The sequence below is a fragment of the Apus apus genome, chromosome 5 (assembly GCF_020740795.1).
Source record: "Apus apus isolate bApuApu2 chromosome 5, bApuApu2.pri.cur, whole genome shotgun sequence".
In the NCBI taxonomy this organism is placed as follows: domain Eukaryota; kingdom Metazoa; phylum Chordata; class Aves; order Apodiformes; family Apodidae; genus Apus; species Apus apus.
In genome coordinates, this window is record NC_067286.1 from 55,964,049 (window position 1) to 55,981,342 (window position 17,294).

The 17,294-nt window shown below is 35.8% G+C and overlaps 1 protein-coding gene across 3 annotated transcripts in view; it reads left to right on the forward strand.

The window, feature by feature from the left end:
• The window catches only part of TDRD9 (tudor domain containing 9), a 56,012-nt gene that overhangs the window by 5,205 nt on the left and 33,513 nt on the right, over nucleotides 1-17,294 (forward strand). For 2 of the 3 annotated variants that reach the window (XM_051621864.1, XM_051621865.1), the window contains 7 exons: nucleotides 220-311; nucleotides 740-961; nucleotides 2,261-2,383; nucleotides 3,649-3,729; nucleotides 7,099-7,263; nucleotides 12,667-12,770; nucleotides 14,246-14,304. In XM_051621864.1, coding sequence (XP_051477824.1) covers nucleotides 285-311; nucleotides 740-961; nucleotides 2,261-2,383; nucleotides 3,649-3,729; nucleotides 7,099-7,263; nucleotides 12,667-12,770; nucleotides 14,246-14,304 — 781 coding nt within the window. In that variant the 5' untranslated portion in view covers nucleotides 220-284. Of the gene's footprint in view, nucleotides 1-45; nucleotides 312-739; nucleotides 962-2,260; nucleotides 2,384-3,648; nucleotides 3,730-7,098; nucleotides 7,264-12,666; nucleotides 12,771-14,245; nucleotides 14,305-17,294 lie in introns of those variants that run through there. The other variant, XM_051621863.1, reaches the window with a different exon arrangement.

Consider the following 17,294-nt stretch of genomic DNA (forward strand, 5'->3'; position numbering starts at 1 on the left):
TAATAGTGACTAACTCCTGTCAAGAGACTGCAGAATGTACTGTCACTTTGAAGGGTCATCATGACACTTACCAGACGTGTTTTAATGGTCAAGTGGTAGAAATATAGTGGTATTCCTCTCAAATTATGGGTTACTTTAGGTTTCCAGTCGCTGTGATTGTTTTCTTCTCCTTGTCTTTCTCTGTTGAAATAACTTACTCTTGGTTATTTTTATGCTTAGATACTTCTCTATGTGAATCAAGTGATTGGACTTCTACCACAAAAACTAATGATAAATGTGTGGATATGCCTGTAGCCAAACATAGGAAAGAGGTAATTTTATTGTACTTTCTCTTACAAAGGAATAAAGCTGAAGATAATGTTTTGTTGTTTTGATTTGGCTTTTTTTTTCAGAATTAAACTTCCATTTCTGTTTTTTAAGCATTATACAAAGCCTTTGCTTGTTGTACAAAACCATTGTATAAAAATTCTTACAGAAGAAACATTGCTGTTACACTACGTATTTTATAGGTATTTATGTAAAATATGTAAGCAAGTGCACACCCACATTCTTTTCTATGATGTTTTAATGTGTTTTAAGGGTCCAGGTATCTAGATGCCTAGGAGGTGGTAGAAAATGAGGCACAGAGTTTTGCAGAGATTTGATATGTGGCCTGGAAGTTATTGATATTTCAAATCCGTTTGATATCTGCTTTGAGGTCTTTTCTAGACTTTCAAGTTTTATTGAAAAATTGTTTCAGATACTGTCCCTGATAGAAAGCCATTCAGTTTTGATTGTACAAGGAGCAACTGGCAGTGGGAAGAGCACACAGATTCCACAATATATTTTGGACTCCTGCATTCAGCAGTCTGTCTACTGCAACATTGCTGTTACCCAGCCTCGGAAGATTGGTGCCAGCAGCATTGCCAAGTGGATTAGCAAGAAAAGATCATGGACACTAGGTGGATTAGTAGGATACCAGGTATAAGAAAACTTTTAAAGCATATCTAGCATACTGAAGAAATGTTAGGGAGTCTGCTTTTAAAGTGGAATTGCAGTTTTCTAGCTATCTTTTGTTAAAAGTTTAAACATGTAATAATGAATGTTTAAAGTTCAGCAAGTGTAAATACCAGTTTGACTCCAAAAGAAATATTTGTCTGCATTCTGATAATTGGACTAATCTATATTATTGATCACTTTGATTGTTGCAGGAGAACTATATTCTGTCATTTTTCCTTTAAATTCCTAAATTAACATACTTAATTTGTTAGACTTTACTACATTTACTTGTCAGCTATGTAGAAACTTTTATGCATTTATGGCTGGATTGTTTTGTAAGCATCCTGTGATTTCTTCTTAAAATGTGAAAAACTTCAGTAGTTTTGCCTCTTAAATCTCCCTCATCCTTTAATTTTGCCCAACTCTACTTCAAAATCCGTTCTATCCTCTTCATAAATTTGGTTTTTGTTTCACCTTTTGACACTGTGAGTTGTGTATGTTGGGTTTTTTAGAAGTAGTTTCTATATAAAATTTTTCATACGATTTGATAACTTGAATTAATTAGTCATAAAATTGCTACATTTATTCCTTAGGCTAATGAGTCTTCAAGACATAAAAGGTAGTGTGCTTCCACATTCAAGACAGTGTATGTGGATGTTCCATGCTTGTTTTAAAAGCACTTGTGTGAGCAGAGCAGAAGTGGAAGTAGAACAGTTGAGTGTAGACTTGTCTGCTCTAGACTGTTGTAAAAGCTGAAGTTGAAAAGATGGCTATGGCCCTGCCTGGGGTAGGTAGTACCTGAGATAGCTAACATGACAGAAGTATTTCAGAAACCAGAATTCCACTGTCTAACACGGGATTGTAGAACTTTCAGGAATAACTTTCCTGATCTTGGTCCTTTTCTCCTGTCCAGTAAGCAAACTGTATGTTGGCAAAATCTTTTTCTTGCTCTCTGTATTAGTGGAAAGATCCATGTATGTACCTTTAAAAGCCTTTGAAGAATTCCTCTCCTGCTAGAGCCCCCAGCAGGAATTTTGATCCTTTACTTCATAAACTTTAGTGTTAATTCCACTTTTTTTTTTTATTTCTCCCCTATCAAATTGTTTGTAGTTAACTGGTTCTGAGCTTTTAAGAACATGTTTGTATAGAGGCTTTTACAAGTTTGAGTGATAATTGTTATGGATTTACACTGTATTTCATTTTGGACTTCTTTCAGGTGCATATTCCTGTAAATATATTAAATATCTACTCCTGTCTATATGTTTTTTTCTCACTGTGTTAGGTAAGTTTAGAGACTGTTGCCACGAAGGAGACAAGGTTGCTGTACATGACAACTGGAGTTCTTCTTCAGAAAGTAGTTAGAGCCAAAAGCCTGGCTGAATTCACACACATTTTTATTGATGAAGTAAGTTGAGATTTCATATTAAGACTACTTTCTTCTCTTTTGTCTCTCTTCTCATTCTAGACAAAGAAAAAGGCAGACTTCTGCTTACAAAGATTCCCATGTTCTCCACTGCAGTCTTAATTGCAGATCTCAGCCCTCTTAGGGTACTGTAGGCATTTAGGAACATACCTAAACAAACCTAGGTCCAAAAATCATCGCTTATGACAGCAAGACCTTGCTGTCACCCTGAAAACTGCCTTACTTTATAATTTTTGTAATGGGGCAGTATTAAATATAATTTTATATATTATGTAAGAATATGCTAATTACCTAGCAGGGAATTAATGTTGACCTTTGAGAGCTGAGCTCTGGAAAAAGCTGCTGCACTTAATATATTTAAACTATAATTCAAGAAAGGCATGTGATCATCACTGATAATGTTGAGAAGTATTTATTGAACTGCAAGGAGCAGTCAGAGTAGTCAGGTGATAGGAAGAATTGGGTAGAAAATAATGTTTAAGAAAGATGTGTATTTTGATAACAGAAGCCATGTGGAACAAGAGGTATCTGCTCAATTTGCTGAGCTTTTAGACAAGCCAACGAAGTCCCTTTCCGGATTGTTTGTGATCTTGCCAGTACAATTGACTTCCCCAACTTCAGTATTACACCACCTATTATTGTCAACTCCAGTAGAACTGGTGGCTGGAGTTCATTACTTGTTTTCTAGTCTTTATTCAACACTTTCATAGAAGCACAGAATGTATTGGGTTGGAAAGGACCTACAAAGATTGCATCCAACCCCCCTGCAATAAGCAGAAATGTCTCCAACTTGACCAGGTTGCTCAGAGCCCCCGTCAAGCCTGACCGTGAATGTCTCCAGGGCTGGGGCCTCCACCACCTCTCTAGGCAACCTGTTCCAGTGATCCACCACCCTCATAGTAAAGAACTTAAAGTCCAACCTAAATCTACCCTTTTCAAGCTTAAAACCATTGCCTCTTGTCCTGTTATGTGCCTGGCCTTCTTATAGGCCCCTTTCAGGTATTGGAAGGTCACTTTTCATGACTTAATAGTGGCATATGATTTTCACAAAGGGTGCTGTAGTAATCTGAACAGTTGTGTTAGTATTTTAAAGTGTGATTAACAAGCATAGTCTTAAAAGGTGCATTTACTTCTATAAAAGTGTATTGTTACAAAAATAAAACATCAAACTTAAGTATCAAAGGAAGAGTTTGCTGAAAAGAAGAGCATGAATTAATGAAAATTAAATTGTGGATAATGTCTTCCAGGTGCACGAGCGTACAGAAGAAACAGATTTCTTGCTCTTGGTGATCCGTAAACTGTTGCATACGAATTCACAGTCTGTAAAGGTAGGTACAAAGTATATTCTGCTACTTTTTCTTGCAAGAATACATTTTTACATGTTTTGATCTATAAAGGGCATGTTTTAAAGAACTTGCCATAAATGTGTCATTATTTTTTACTAAAATTTTTTTTTACTATTATTTAGTTAGTTTTGTAAGCAAACAGGCTAAAGGGCATTCTTTTTCTGGCTGCTATAATGTGTTCTGAGAGACTTTTTTTTCATGATGTTAAAATGCATTAGTTTCTAAAGTGTGCTTAAGGCTAAAAAATGCAAGATGGGTATTTGACTAGAATTATGTATTGGGTATTGAGGGCACTGCTTATCCTTGGTTAAATATGGTAGCATTAACTCTTGAAAGTACTCAGCTTCTTTTTTTAAAACAGGGACAACATGCTCAGAAAAATGGCAAAAACCAGGTAATTTCTAGGCAGAACTGGTAGTAAAATGTGGCTGCAATTTTTCTTTACATGTTAGGAAATTGTGCTTTGTACTAAAGCAGAGTTTGCAGAGATGTAGCATGACATATTCAGTCTTTTTGTTCTCAAAGTACTGAACCCTTAAATTGTTAGAAATTAATTGCAAGTAATGTAGTCTGGCTAACTTGTGCAGCTATTTGTCACTGCAGAAATTTTGTGAAACTATACATGTCCCTTAAGTGATTCAGTTAATTGTTCCATTAATGCGAACTGTTCTATTCAAAGCAGACTTAATCTGAGTATGTTGGCTGGTTTTGTTGATATCAGAAGGAAATCTGTTCTGTACAACCTATACCATTGATTCAAACACAGATAAATTGGTCTTGAGATTTCCAAGCATGCTGTCACTGAAGTTCCCTTCCAGTCAGCAAGGGCATGTCTGTGCACTTCACATCTTTTACTTTTTATCCCTTTTCTTGCCAATAATAAAATTCACTTGTTTTCAAATCCAGAGACAGTAACGTGAAGCTGTTCAGCCCTTCTTAGCAGTTGTCTCTGCCTACCAAGAATACCAAATAAATGGTCAAACTCCATTTCTGAGAAGTTTGTCCTTGATGCTGATTATCTGGTTGGTGTCAATGGCAGAAATCCCTAGAGGTCCATTCATCTTTTCCATTAGAAAGCGTTTTTATCTTCTAGGCTCCTGAAATATATTTTTACCATCTGTAATTCTGATTAAATCTTAAATATGTGATGTGGGTGTGTTTCCTTTTGAATCTGGGACATTGGGGATGGGAGAGCTCTTGATCTCAATTGCTGGATTTTAGCCGAGTGTGTCCTATTTCATCCCTTTTTAGCCCCTTTTGCAGAACTGTAAAGGAAAGGAGCTTTGATCATGTGACATAATAATTTGGAAAATACAAGATTCTCCTCCTAGCCCCACTGGATTCAGGAAACAAAAGGGTGGTAGGAGGCCTGTTTAAGGGAAAGAAAATGTCTTTATAATTCAGGATGGTACGAAATACGTGAGCTGTTTGTCTCCTATGCTGTTTCCTGGCAGATGCCTGGTGCAGCCTGTTGCTTTGTGTTCACAGAGCAGACATTTGCTTGGACTCTTCCGAGGTTTATCTAGCTGGGATGGTGTTGTTGCAAGAACAACTATGAATGGCTCTCTTGGGTCAGACCAAGCAGTGCTGTTGCCACTAGTGACTAGTAGCAACTGCTTAGGTAGGAAAGTAAGAAATGGATTTCCAAGTTTTAGCAAACAGCCAGTGAGGGGCACCTGCAGTAAGAAGTTGTTACTGTGCATATATTTGGTGTCACCTGGTGGGGCTTCAGACATATCTGTTTTTGGATGACTGAATCTTAAGGAACTGTCTACTTTGATTACCCTCAATTCCAGTGTGTTCCTCTGCCATGTTGGTGATACATGCATCTTAAATTTCTGCTTTGGGAGTAGGTCAAACACTCCTGGCTTGGTAACGTGATCCCTGAGGCACTCTGTTAGGAACCAATGGTTTTCCTTCCAGTTTGGAAGGACTCCATGGAGATGACAGAGTGCAAATTACAAAGATTGTCTAGAAGAAGAGGTAATTTAATATTCCTTGCCTATAACTGTGGTTAGGATGATTTCAGTTGGGTTTTGTTTCAGTAGCTTTCAGGCAGGGTTTCATTTGGCCTATTTTCCTAGCATAGGTGGGCCACTACTGGTTGAGCCACGAGGCAGTTCATGCCGTAGTTGTATAGGTTTCATAGGATATTTGCAGAATTATGTCCTTTCATATTTCTTCTCCTTTTGAGATAATGTTAAATTACTTCATGATTTAGTCTGTCTTCTCTGTGTCTTCCTTGTGCCTTTATATGTGCTTTGGAGCTGAGCATAGTGGTGCAATCCCCACTTAATCAGCTTGCCTTCCTGTCAGTTCATAAGAAAAATACTGTTGTATTTCATTGCATTTCTGCTTTGGGTGTTGATATCATTATTTCATTCTGGTTTTGAATTTGTGCAAGATGTCAGGAAAGCAAAAGAGACCTGACCATGTCTTTTTTTACAAGTACTGCTTAGAGTGGCTCAGGAGATTGTGAAAATAACAGAAACTGAACACTATACAGTTCATTGTAACTTCTTGGCTTGTCATCCTTTTTTGAATTGAATCTGTCTGGTTTCTTCAGCTGGCAGTGCTGAGCTGTGGGAGCACTTTCCAGATAGAGGGGTTAGAGTTTAAATAACCATAGTCACAAAGAGAAATTATTCTCTCTTCCATATGCCATGCTGTCTAGCCAGGGAGAAGACAACAAAAATGTAAATTCTGAACTTGATATTAATGGAAAGAGAAAGTGTTGCCAGGTAGAAAACATGTTTTCTGTTCTTGTTGGAGTCATCGAATAGAGTGAGGAGCTTAGTGTAATCTGTGACACTTTTAAGTTGCATAAATTAATTGAAACTGAGAGAGAACTTATTTTACATATTTTGAAATCATTATAGTAACCTTCTTAAGGCTGGCTTATAATTAGTTACTGCTTTTATAGGAGTAAGCACATCCTTTGATGGAGATAAAGGCACTGATAGGTAATCTTAACTGTTTAGTAAAACAGGAGTTGAAAATACTTAGTGTTTACTTTTTTCTTTTGAGAACCATGTGAAGGTCTTAAGCTTAAGGAAGAGTACTACATATTTTTAGATAGAACTTTTACTTCAGGAAAGTATTTCACGTTGTCTGCCCTAAGCATCCAGCCTTAGCAGTTTTCTTACAGGTTCTTGTCTTTCTCCATAAGCTACCTAGAGAATTTTAAGCATTTATCGTTGGTCTTAAAAGTGCCTGTGATACATACCCAGACTAACAAAAATTATTCCATTTTGCCGTAAAGAATAAGTAGAGATTGTAACGTAGTATGACATTTTGTCTTAAATATCTTAAAAATAAATGTTTTATGTTTGCTGTGAAATTTTTCAACAGGTAATACTGATGTCTGCTTCCATCAATTGTGAAGAATTTTTTTACTACTTTTCACTTCCAGTTCATAATGGTTTGAATCCAGTTGGTATATTTCAGTTGGAAGGCAAACCTTATGCAATCGAAGAATATTATCTTGATGATTTGAAGCACATTGTTAATATCAAGGTATTGTAAATATAACTTCCTTTTTTTTGATGTAAAAGTTGGGAGTAGTCAATTGAAAACTGTATAATAAAATTACAAATAACCAACTTTATATTACAGTTCTAGGTAAGAAATAATACATGATGATAAAACAGGAGTCTTGTTACCAGCAGCCTAATTTTTCTTTCATGTAACAGATGAAATATAGCTGCACTTGAGAGTTGCTGCGCTGATGCTTCAGATTACTAACGGCTAAAGATTAGGTGTATCAATGTTTAGTTTATAAGCTGCGCCGTAAGTTTGTTTATAGAGCTCCTGACATGCTATTGTAGAGCCTGTATCTGCATAGACAGCAGATAATGAAAAAAAAAAAGTAAGTTTTAATTAATCTGGTATCTCTGGTTTTGTAATAGGAGTTTGTTTTACAGTTGAAAAACAGCTGTGTAGGAATTGACTTGAGTGTCTGAACTCTTTCAGTATTATGGTCCAAGGCGAAATAAACAGGTTCAAGTGAAGTAGAATAAATACACTCAGGCTTTAATATTGACAACCACTCTAAAAATAACAGGGGAGTGGGAGTAGCTATTGGTCAATTTTCATAATTCAGAACTGTTATGTTAATACAATGAAGAAAACAGAGAATGCACCTAAAAAGAAGCAGTATGTGAAAATACTGCTATGACTTGTTTTTCATCCCTCAAATATGCAGAAGCTAAACTAGAGAAAACCAGAAGAAAGTTATTGCTTATGGTGTAAACAGCACAGGCATTGGTTATGCCTCACCATAGGCAATCTAAAATTAAAGGCTGTCAGCTGTGGAAGTTTTAATGCAACCCAAAAAATAAGCCCATCCAGCAGTTAGCACCTCAGTTTTTATACATTATTCTGGCAGCTTAGATAGACAATATGGAGGAGATTATGTAACATGATTTTTGTAAAAGGTTTTTGATGGTAGATGACAACAAAAAGATAACCAAGAGGTTTAGTGAGAAGTTTACTTCAATTTGCCTTAGTCATAGCTGTGCTTTGAGCTGAATGTCAGCTGCCACGCCTTTCACCTCAGAGGTGGCATACAAAAGGAACTGCTTTCAGTGCTTATGCCTTCATAGTTTTTATTTTCTCTGTGCATATGAGCTTTTAGCTTTGATTTGAAAAAATTTTTTCATCTGTTTCTTTGTTGTGTTGTCCTAGCTATAGCCATTGTGTTGTTGAGTAGAAGAGTATGATTGTCCAAATTATTTGTACCTTAGGGCAGCAACAGAAGCACATAAGTGCTCTTGATTTTTTTAATTATTACTAATTTTTTAATATGTATGAGAACAGCAAGAAGAAACTAAATTAGAAAAAACTGATGTTTGCTCTTGCATCTTGTTTCTTATGGTGCTATGTGTGGAGCTATACTCTGAATAGTAGTTTTATTTTTAAAATAATTTAAAACTTAGAAGGTCTAGGAAGACTTAGGTAACATCCTATTAAAAATGAAAGCAGAACTTGAGCATTAAGGCAATTAATGGGTTAACATTGCGAAGCAAGGGCACATCTTCCCTCATACTAAAATCAAAATCAGTTAGATAACTGCCTGAGGTAGAGGCTTCGGGCTTTAGTTCTTAATATTTTAATTTTGCCTATAAAAACCTGTAAAATTAACATTAAAGAATTCAGAAGTTAAAAAAACAGTCTTTGCTTTTTAGATAAACAGAATTTTTCCAGTTCCCTTTTGATTTTAAAATTAATAACTACAAAATCAGGTTACATAAATCATAACATTCCCTAAAGCAACTTGATTGAAATCAGTTTAGTCCTTTGTAACTGTGTCATTTGCTGTAAGATACGAACCTTTGTCCCTTCTCAGAAAATCTCAAAATAATTGGATGTTGTTCTGTAAATGTAGAATTCTTTTATGAATCCTACATAGCTCTTGACTTTAATGTGTCACTCATTTCTGTAGATAATAATGTTTTAAAACTATGCTTGAAAATAAGATTTTTCTTTGAGCAGTTCAGACTTGGATAATTTGAGTATTCACTGATAGTAGTTGTGATTTGGAAGAGAAATAGGAATGCCAGTCATTATTTTTTTTCTTCTGTATGCCTGTTTGCAGTAAAGCCTTTGTTATGGCTAGACAGACATCTAGCTGAATCAAAGCTTTTCAGTTCAATTAATTTGTTGGAAACAGTAAAAGGGAAGAAAGGGAGAAACACTTCAGTGTTGCACTAGCTTACTCTTGCCCAGATATTGGGTCATTTATAGGTTCTATTGTTTAATTTTTTACTTATTATTTATAAAATTTAATTTCTTTTTCTTTTGGCAAAATGGCCTTTGTAAGCACAGTGTTCTGGTTATTCAGCTGAATCGTTATTTTGTCATATCAGCCCCCTCTAAGCCCCAAGAAATCAGTGAAACGCAGGTTTTGATGAAAAAATGCATGAAGGCTGTATCTATAGGCAAACTCAAAGCTAGCTGTGTAAATGTTTACCTATTGCTGTATTATAAAGTTGGAGGTATCAAATGCAGACTAACTGTATTGTTAATTCTGTCAGATTTTTTAAATGTAAGCAACTAGGGCACATAGATGTTAGTCTTTGGCAATAAAGCTGTGAAATCCTGTGTCTCTGCACAAAATAAGAGTCCCTTTTTCCACTTGGAAATGTAAAACCTCCTTCATATCCCTAGAACTGAAGTTAGAGTCCAGATGAAAGGTAGTGAACTGCTGTCAAAAGCTATTCCAATTATGTTGTATTATTTCAGTCAGCTCTGACTGGGCTTTTGGATTTGCTGTTTGTCACATCGTTACCTTTTCTTAGGAGTGATGTGACAGCCTTGTCATGTTAAAGAATACTAGAGGTACAATCAGTGCCAAATTGAAAAGACAAATTTGGCACTTATTGAGGCAGGGATAATATAAAAAAAATAATTAAAAAAATCTTAATTTCAAGCAACCCATAAAAGATAAATTTCTTAGATTATCACATATACTAGGGGAAAAGTAATATTTCTCAAAATTAAAAGGATGTTGTCTGTGGTTTCTCATGGTTTAATCAAAAAGCATGACTGCAGTGGGTATAAAATGCAGTTGAGAAGCTCCAAGTCTGACAGAGCTGTACACCTGAAAAGTCTGCCTGGCTAGTTAATTCAGGGGGTCAGAGAAGTGGAAAGAATATTGCTAACTTCTTATAGATAAGGGAAGTCTTCGCTGTTCTGCTTTTACAAGAAGGTCTCTTCATTTTTCCAGTCATTGAAGTAGTCATAATTTTGACTCTGTTCAAGTTTCAGCTGATCCCCTTGAAAGCTGGTAAGAACTGCAGATGTATTGTCAGTCCCTATCAGTTTCCCCAGGATTACAAACTGAGTACCTCTTGGCTTCAAGAGTTCTTTTACTTCAGAGTCTGGCAAGCATGCTGGCTGAATGGCAAGACTGGAGTCACTCTGAAGTGGGAGGCAGTTCTGTGCAGTGTCACTAACACATGGCACTCTTAAGAGTGACCTTCCCTGATTCATCCTAGGGTCATGTTTGCCATTCATCAGTACTACACTGGAAGATAGCTGTTTTCTTGTCATCAAAACTGGTCCAGGTGGTTCTCTGTTTTCAACAATAGACTGTCTGCTTGTATCCAAAACTTGTAATTCTCAGATGTGTTGGTTTACATATTGTCTTACTGGATTTCATCTTACTTAAGACAATTGAAGGACACATTATATGAATGATACTCTTATCAGTGCACTTATGATGCATTCCAACTTAATCAGTATTTCTTTTTTCAATTCCTCATTGAAAATGTGTGGAGAATCCTCTTTTGCTTACATGCCAATTAAATTAGAATAAGTGTGTAATCTTAATTTTGTGGTTGATTTAAAGTAAAAGCAAGTATCTGTGAAACCTGGACGTTTGGTATTCTGCTTCTTTTACAGGGAAGACTGGAATATCTTGGGTTTGGGTGTAGAAACCTTAAAGTATTACTCATGGCTGCTCAGCTTGCATTTGGAATTTCTTTCTAGGAGTGGCTTTTTCCCTATACTTTATATCCTTCTCAAAAGTCCCTCATTACAGCTTTATCTTACCTTATGTTGGTATTTATCTGCATATACTTACCAATTGACAATGCATTTTTATTGCTACCATGGGGATTATTACAGTTCTTAAGAGTGCTACACTTAAAGCACAAATGCTCAATTTTCACTATTGCTTCAATTATAGTGCCATTATTTAAAAGTAAAAAATGAGAAGTCCAAATATTAAGTAAAGCTGTACTTGAATAATAAAATAGTATTGTAGCAGGTGAAGGTGACTGATGGGCTAGGAGAAGTACTTGGTTGAGCACAAATGTGAAAATGGACATTTGTAAGGTAGTGAGAAAAAGACATGATTTCTTAAAGCATACTCATGCACATGATCACTTGAACCTCTTTGATTTTCTTGGGAAAATCTTGGATGACTTAAACTGTTAGATTTCAGCATAAAAGTAAAAAAAAAATTAATCTGAAAGTGGAAGGTGGGAAGAAGAATGAACTTGAAAGGCATCATGGGAGGAAGAGAAGTGGAGTTTGACTGTAGGATTTCTTATCATGTGAAGTATGTGGAGAGCAGATTACACTGTAATACAAGTCTAGAATAAAATTAGTTATTGGTCAGTTCAGTAAAGATTTTCCACTGGAATGTGGAGAAGCCCTGAGACTGAAAGGTGAACAATGATCAAAACCATTTTTCCTACAAGGGTAAACTGTGTAATAGATCATTCCCAGAGCATGTCTAGTTCATTAAGCATTTTCTTTTTAAAAACTGAAACATTGTTAAGTTACTGTCTTTGCTCTGAAGACCTGATGTTTTTTTTCTTAAATATGAAAGCCCTGAACTTGTGAGAGAGTGCTAGAAAACAGTGTAGTCAGAGTCATCATGGTTTTGTTGTGTAAAACAGAACTATAATTCTTTGACAGGTATGACCTAAACCACAGGATCCATTAAATGCAAAGACAACTTAAATGAGAAAGAGGTACATGATTTATTTGGCTATCGAGCAGTGACCTGCATTATAACACCTGTCAGAAGGATTGTGCCTGTCTTAAACTCATTTCTGTCTTCCTTGTCATCCTGTTTCCATGGGCTGTGGTTAGTCTCATGTGATTAACACTTCTGGATAAGGAGTATGTCCTGCGAGCATTAGGGAATGGAGTGTGGGCTAGTGCTTCTCTCAAGTAGGTAAATATCAGAAGTATTTCATTAGCATTAGAAAGTAAGGATGCTTGAAGGAAAGTGTCTATTTAGAAGCCAGTGACTGCTCCAGATTAAGCAATTACTTTGTATAGCTTTAACCAAACTAGGATCAGTTTTAACCAAAAAAAGCACTTGACAAAATGGCATATGTAAGTGATCTACAGCCTTTTAGCCTGTTACAGTGTGTTGATGTCGATGCTTTTTTCTCCACACAGCTTCCTTCTCAAAAGTTTGAGCAACCAGTGATAGTAAGGGAAATGTACGAAGTAGCAGTGGCTTTGATTCAGTCATTTGATGAGCTGGAGATGAAGAGCAATAGGTAAGATACAGTTCAAGATCTGGAATCATGGTTCTTTGGGGAAATGAGAGACAAAGAGCAGCAGCAACCCATGAATGATAGTTATCAGTGGTAATTTAATTTTCTGTGCATTTCTGCTTTTATTTTATATATTAATGTGATTCCTACTCAGTGTAATTGTACTAAGACTGTAGATCATACTGAATGCCCTGTGTTCTTGAAATACACTTCATGCCCTGGAGTCTAAGTGACCATTCAAGCCAGCCCTGTCATATGGAAACTAGATTCTTTGCTGCAGACCAGAGCTAAATATTACTTATATGAAGAATACAACCAGAACTAATATCTTGTATTTTAAAGTAATGCATCCATTAAGCCATGGGAAAAAAAACCACACAAACTAGGCATTTATTTTCACTGGCTGTTTAACTAATGTCCTACTGTCTTTTGAAATAAATATTGATTTGTGTTACTCTCTGTGTTTTGTAAATTAATATTTAGTATTGGAAAATATAGCAAAATTACTTCCACAGTTGTGGTGCAACACCAAGTACATATTTAGTTCAGGAATGGCTTTTGTTCCCATATATTCTAATAATTTATAAATGTATGCTGAAGAAATAATTTTGGTTTTATAAGATTAATGTGTTTTTTTTTCAAACTTAGTATTATGTAAGCTCTAAAGTTATCAAGTATTGAAGGAGGCAAAGAAAAAAAATTGGCATTAACTTTTTAATAATATATAGCTTTTTCATTATACCTTTTGATTCTGTCAGTTAAGCTCTTTTACTGTAGTTTAGAATAGCCAACTTAAACTGTGTCTTACTAATAAGCTACTTTTTATATGCAAACATGGCATTAGCATTTCATCTTTCAGATACCAAAAGGGCTATTACAAATGTGTATATTAAACACTATAAATTCTGTTCATTATACAGTTTGAGGGTAGAGGCTTTAAAGATGCCTGAAAAAAAATTACATCAGGAATGATTACAACAAAAAAAACTGAGTTTTGTATTATTTTAAAATGATTTTAGCTTCTTGATTTGTATCAGATTAATTGAAGATGGCTTCCTCTAAGTTTGTCATGACCTGAAGTTCTTGGTAATGGAAAAAGATGTTTACATGCTAGGCTTGTATTTTACAATAGAAGTGTATAGCTTGAAAAACTGAGTAAGTTTGCATTGAATTCTGCAGTAGAGTACTGTTTTCATTTTAAGATCTTGGTAACCTAATTTTGATTGATGTCATTGCTAAATAAGAATTTTCTGTTTTGACATAATTTTGAAGACAGAACTAAACCTAATGATAAAGTTCAGATGTTTATACACCATGTTTTCCAGAAAGCACAGTTGTCAAAGTTGTTTTGAATTGCATTTCTTCAGAAAGTTTAAATAATACATGTTAGAAAAAGTTCTGCTCGTTCTTTCAGAATAAAATAACTTGGGGTAATAGAGTGATGTTGTGAAACTAATGTAACTGCATATTCTTGTTAGGAAAGAAAAAAACTTCAGTGCTACATCAGAACGTGGAAGTGTACTAGTGTTTTTACCAGGTGAGTATAAATCTTAATGGCTTCCTTTTTCCTTATCTGTCATCTAATGAGATTTCCCCTGACATATTGTCCAGGGATTTTATTAAACACATATATAACTGGGCTTGATTGATCTATTTGGGTATTTTTTCTTGCAAATTTGTTTAAATATGGCAATAATTGGAAGAGCTGCGAGTCAAACTTAAGACTTTTTATGTCTTTAGAATGAGGTTACAGCAATAACATTAATTCTACAGTTGATCCATGGAAATTCATTTGCTCAATTTTTTATGTTAGTTATTAATTATTGTATGAAATACCTAGGATCCTTTTAGTGAAATTTCCTTATCTGCATATATAGTGTAGTCTCTATTTAGATTCTTATAAAAGTTAAAATTCTCTCCTCCCCCCCATCTACTTTGGTTGTTGGAGTAGTAATGCTCAAAAGCACACATGATGACATAGCAATTAATGATCAGAGAACTACTTATATATAGTTTTAGTCATGTTTAAGCAGTAAACCTAAGTTATCTTACACTACCTCTTAAAATCTAGCCAGGAGGATCAATAAAGTATGACAGCCAGAACAAAAGCATAAATTAATTATTTGTAACTAGGCTGCAGACTGTTTCTGGAGCATCACAGACCTGTTACCTGGTGGTTTCAAATATTCTTTTACTTCATGGTTGTGAAAGTTTGCTAGTTAAAAATTTAGAAAAGATTTGATTACGTTTATTGGAGAGTTCACCTCGGGTTTGGGAGCAGCAGTTTCCTTGGGTGCAGTGAGCTCTGTCCCTACCAGGACTTACTAACTCTCTTTAGAGTCTTTATGAATGTCATTTCTCTGCAGTGTTGAGCTTAGCAGTAGGGCTGAAAACACAACACCTCAGTACAAAAATACACTACACTTGCAGAGTAGCTTTCAGTGGAGAGTGTTCCCCACCAGTTAAAAGGCATTAAGAGCTGCCTTTCTTGAAGTTACTGTCTCTGTAAATTCCATGGGTAGAAGAAATTACTTCATTGAGCCTCTGTAGGACCCATTCCAGTTTGCCATTAATGAAGTAGAGGGACCATCTCTATTGCATCTGGCTTCTCATATTGTTGGTTGTCTAGTGTGCATTCAGACTACCACACACCCTCTGAGTCTTCATTTCAGGCTGAAACTACTCATTAGCACTTTCAATTTCCAAATCTTAAACTGTGCTGCTATCCCTGATGGCTTATAACTCCAACGCATAAAATGAAACTTTTTGTTTAATACATTTGGTAAATTGATGAAAACCTGTGAAGATGGTGCTTTCTGAATCAGCTGGTGTTCAGTTTTGGTTTTATTGTTGCTGTCGAGTGTTTGACATTGACCTGTTTCGTAACTGGATAATTAAGACTGATCTTGTACACAGGATTAGCAAATACTTCCTGAAATTTTCTTCACAAATAGTTTTACACAGAACTGGAGAAAAAGGGAGGAGAGCCCTCAGTTTGTAATAGGGAAGCTGAGACGAGATTTGAGTGAAAATAACCTCTACGTTTAGGACACTGATTTGAGATGCCTAGATATTTTTGTGTGTGTGCTTACAATTACATAGCATTTTGTACATGGAAAATAACACTCCCATTGACATTTCAAGCTGAGGAGGCATCAGCAGGCAGAAGAAACAGTGTGGTGCTGAGGAGTACTGTGAAATGAATTTTGCTGCCTGTGAAGCTCAGTGTTGGGCCAGAATCTGCTTCCATAGAGCATCTGCAGGTGTCTAGTAAAATGCTGTTTTCTCTTCCTGTTGTAATTGCCTGTCTTGTTCAGTGGGTGTTGGTTTTTTTTTATGTTACTGCGTCTGATTCTTTACAAATAAATATTCTTCAGTACTCTGCTCTCCTTTGATTCCAGAGCTAGTCAGTACCTGTATACTAAGTATACAAAATGGCATGTTAAACTGTAGTGATTTTTTTTAACGTGTGCATAACTACGTTCCCAGTGAGCTGCATTGTTGCAAAACCAGTCTTAATTCTAGCATTTTTTCTTTAGTGTTCTTGACATGGCAACCATAATGTTTCTTGAGCTATACATTGAAGTTTAATGCTTTAGATTTTTCTAAAGAACAAATTAGAAAAAGAGATGACTGTTAACTGAATCATCACTGAGCTACACCTTCAAGTATAAAACATGCTTACACCAGACTAGCTGACAGGCTAAAGGGAAGAAACAGTAGGTTGCCATCCTCTTCAGAAGCTTGCAGAAGATGGGGTTAGCCTAGTTTCTCTGTGCATCCCATGCCCTTGCTGATGGCAGGAATTGCACAGCTTAACACCTTAAGGTTTTCTTTCAAAAGGATTCTGCTGTTACTCTTCTAAGCTTTCATCTGTGCTGCCCCTGTCAATGTCTTTGTTTTGTATTTTCTTTTGCACTTCTCATTGCCCCCCTCCTTATTCTCCTTCTATGTTTGCCAAACAGATTTTATTACTTGTTACACTTGTTACAAGATCTGTCTTTCCTGGTGGCAGCCTTTTGTTCTGGAAGCATCATGATAGTCTTGTCACTTCCAGAAGTGGGCAGCAGATACTGCCTGCTGTATCTAGTCAGTAATTACTAGACTGATTAATAATTACTATTGATATTGGTTATGCAGAGTCTGCTTCAACGAATAATGGATTAAGCAACTTATAATTATTTTTTAACATAAATGGGATTCAGGCCTTGATGCCGTACTAAGATATGTAACCAGGCAAGTAGGAAGCATTAGACAGCAAGATAGTCAATCACTACTTAGTGGGATCTAAGTAATAGGTCTGGCAGGCTGTGTGCTCTTGTGTTTTCTCAATTTCTATAATGACATGCTCTAATTCATGAACAGACATACTTTTCTCTATATTATAATATTTACAAGCAGTACTGCTTTTATATTTCTCAGTCTCTCTCTTGTTCTCTGCTGTGCTGCAGGTGTTTTTCTTAAAGGTTTGTTGATTGCTTCCTTACTGTGCTAGTCTTTAGCTTGTTATTTGGCCAGTTATTTGCA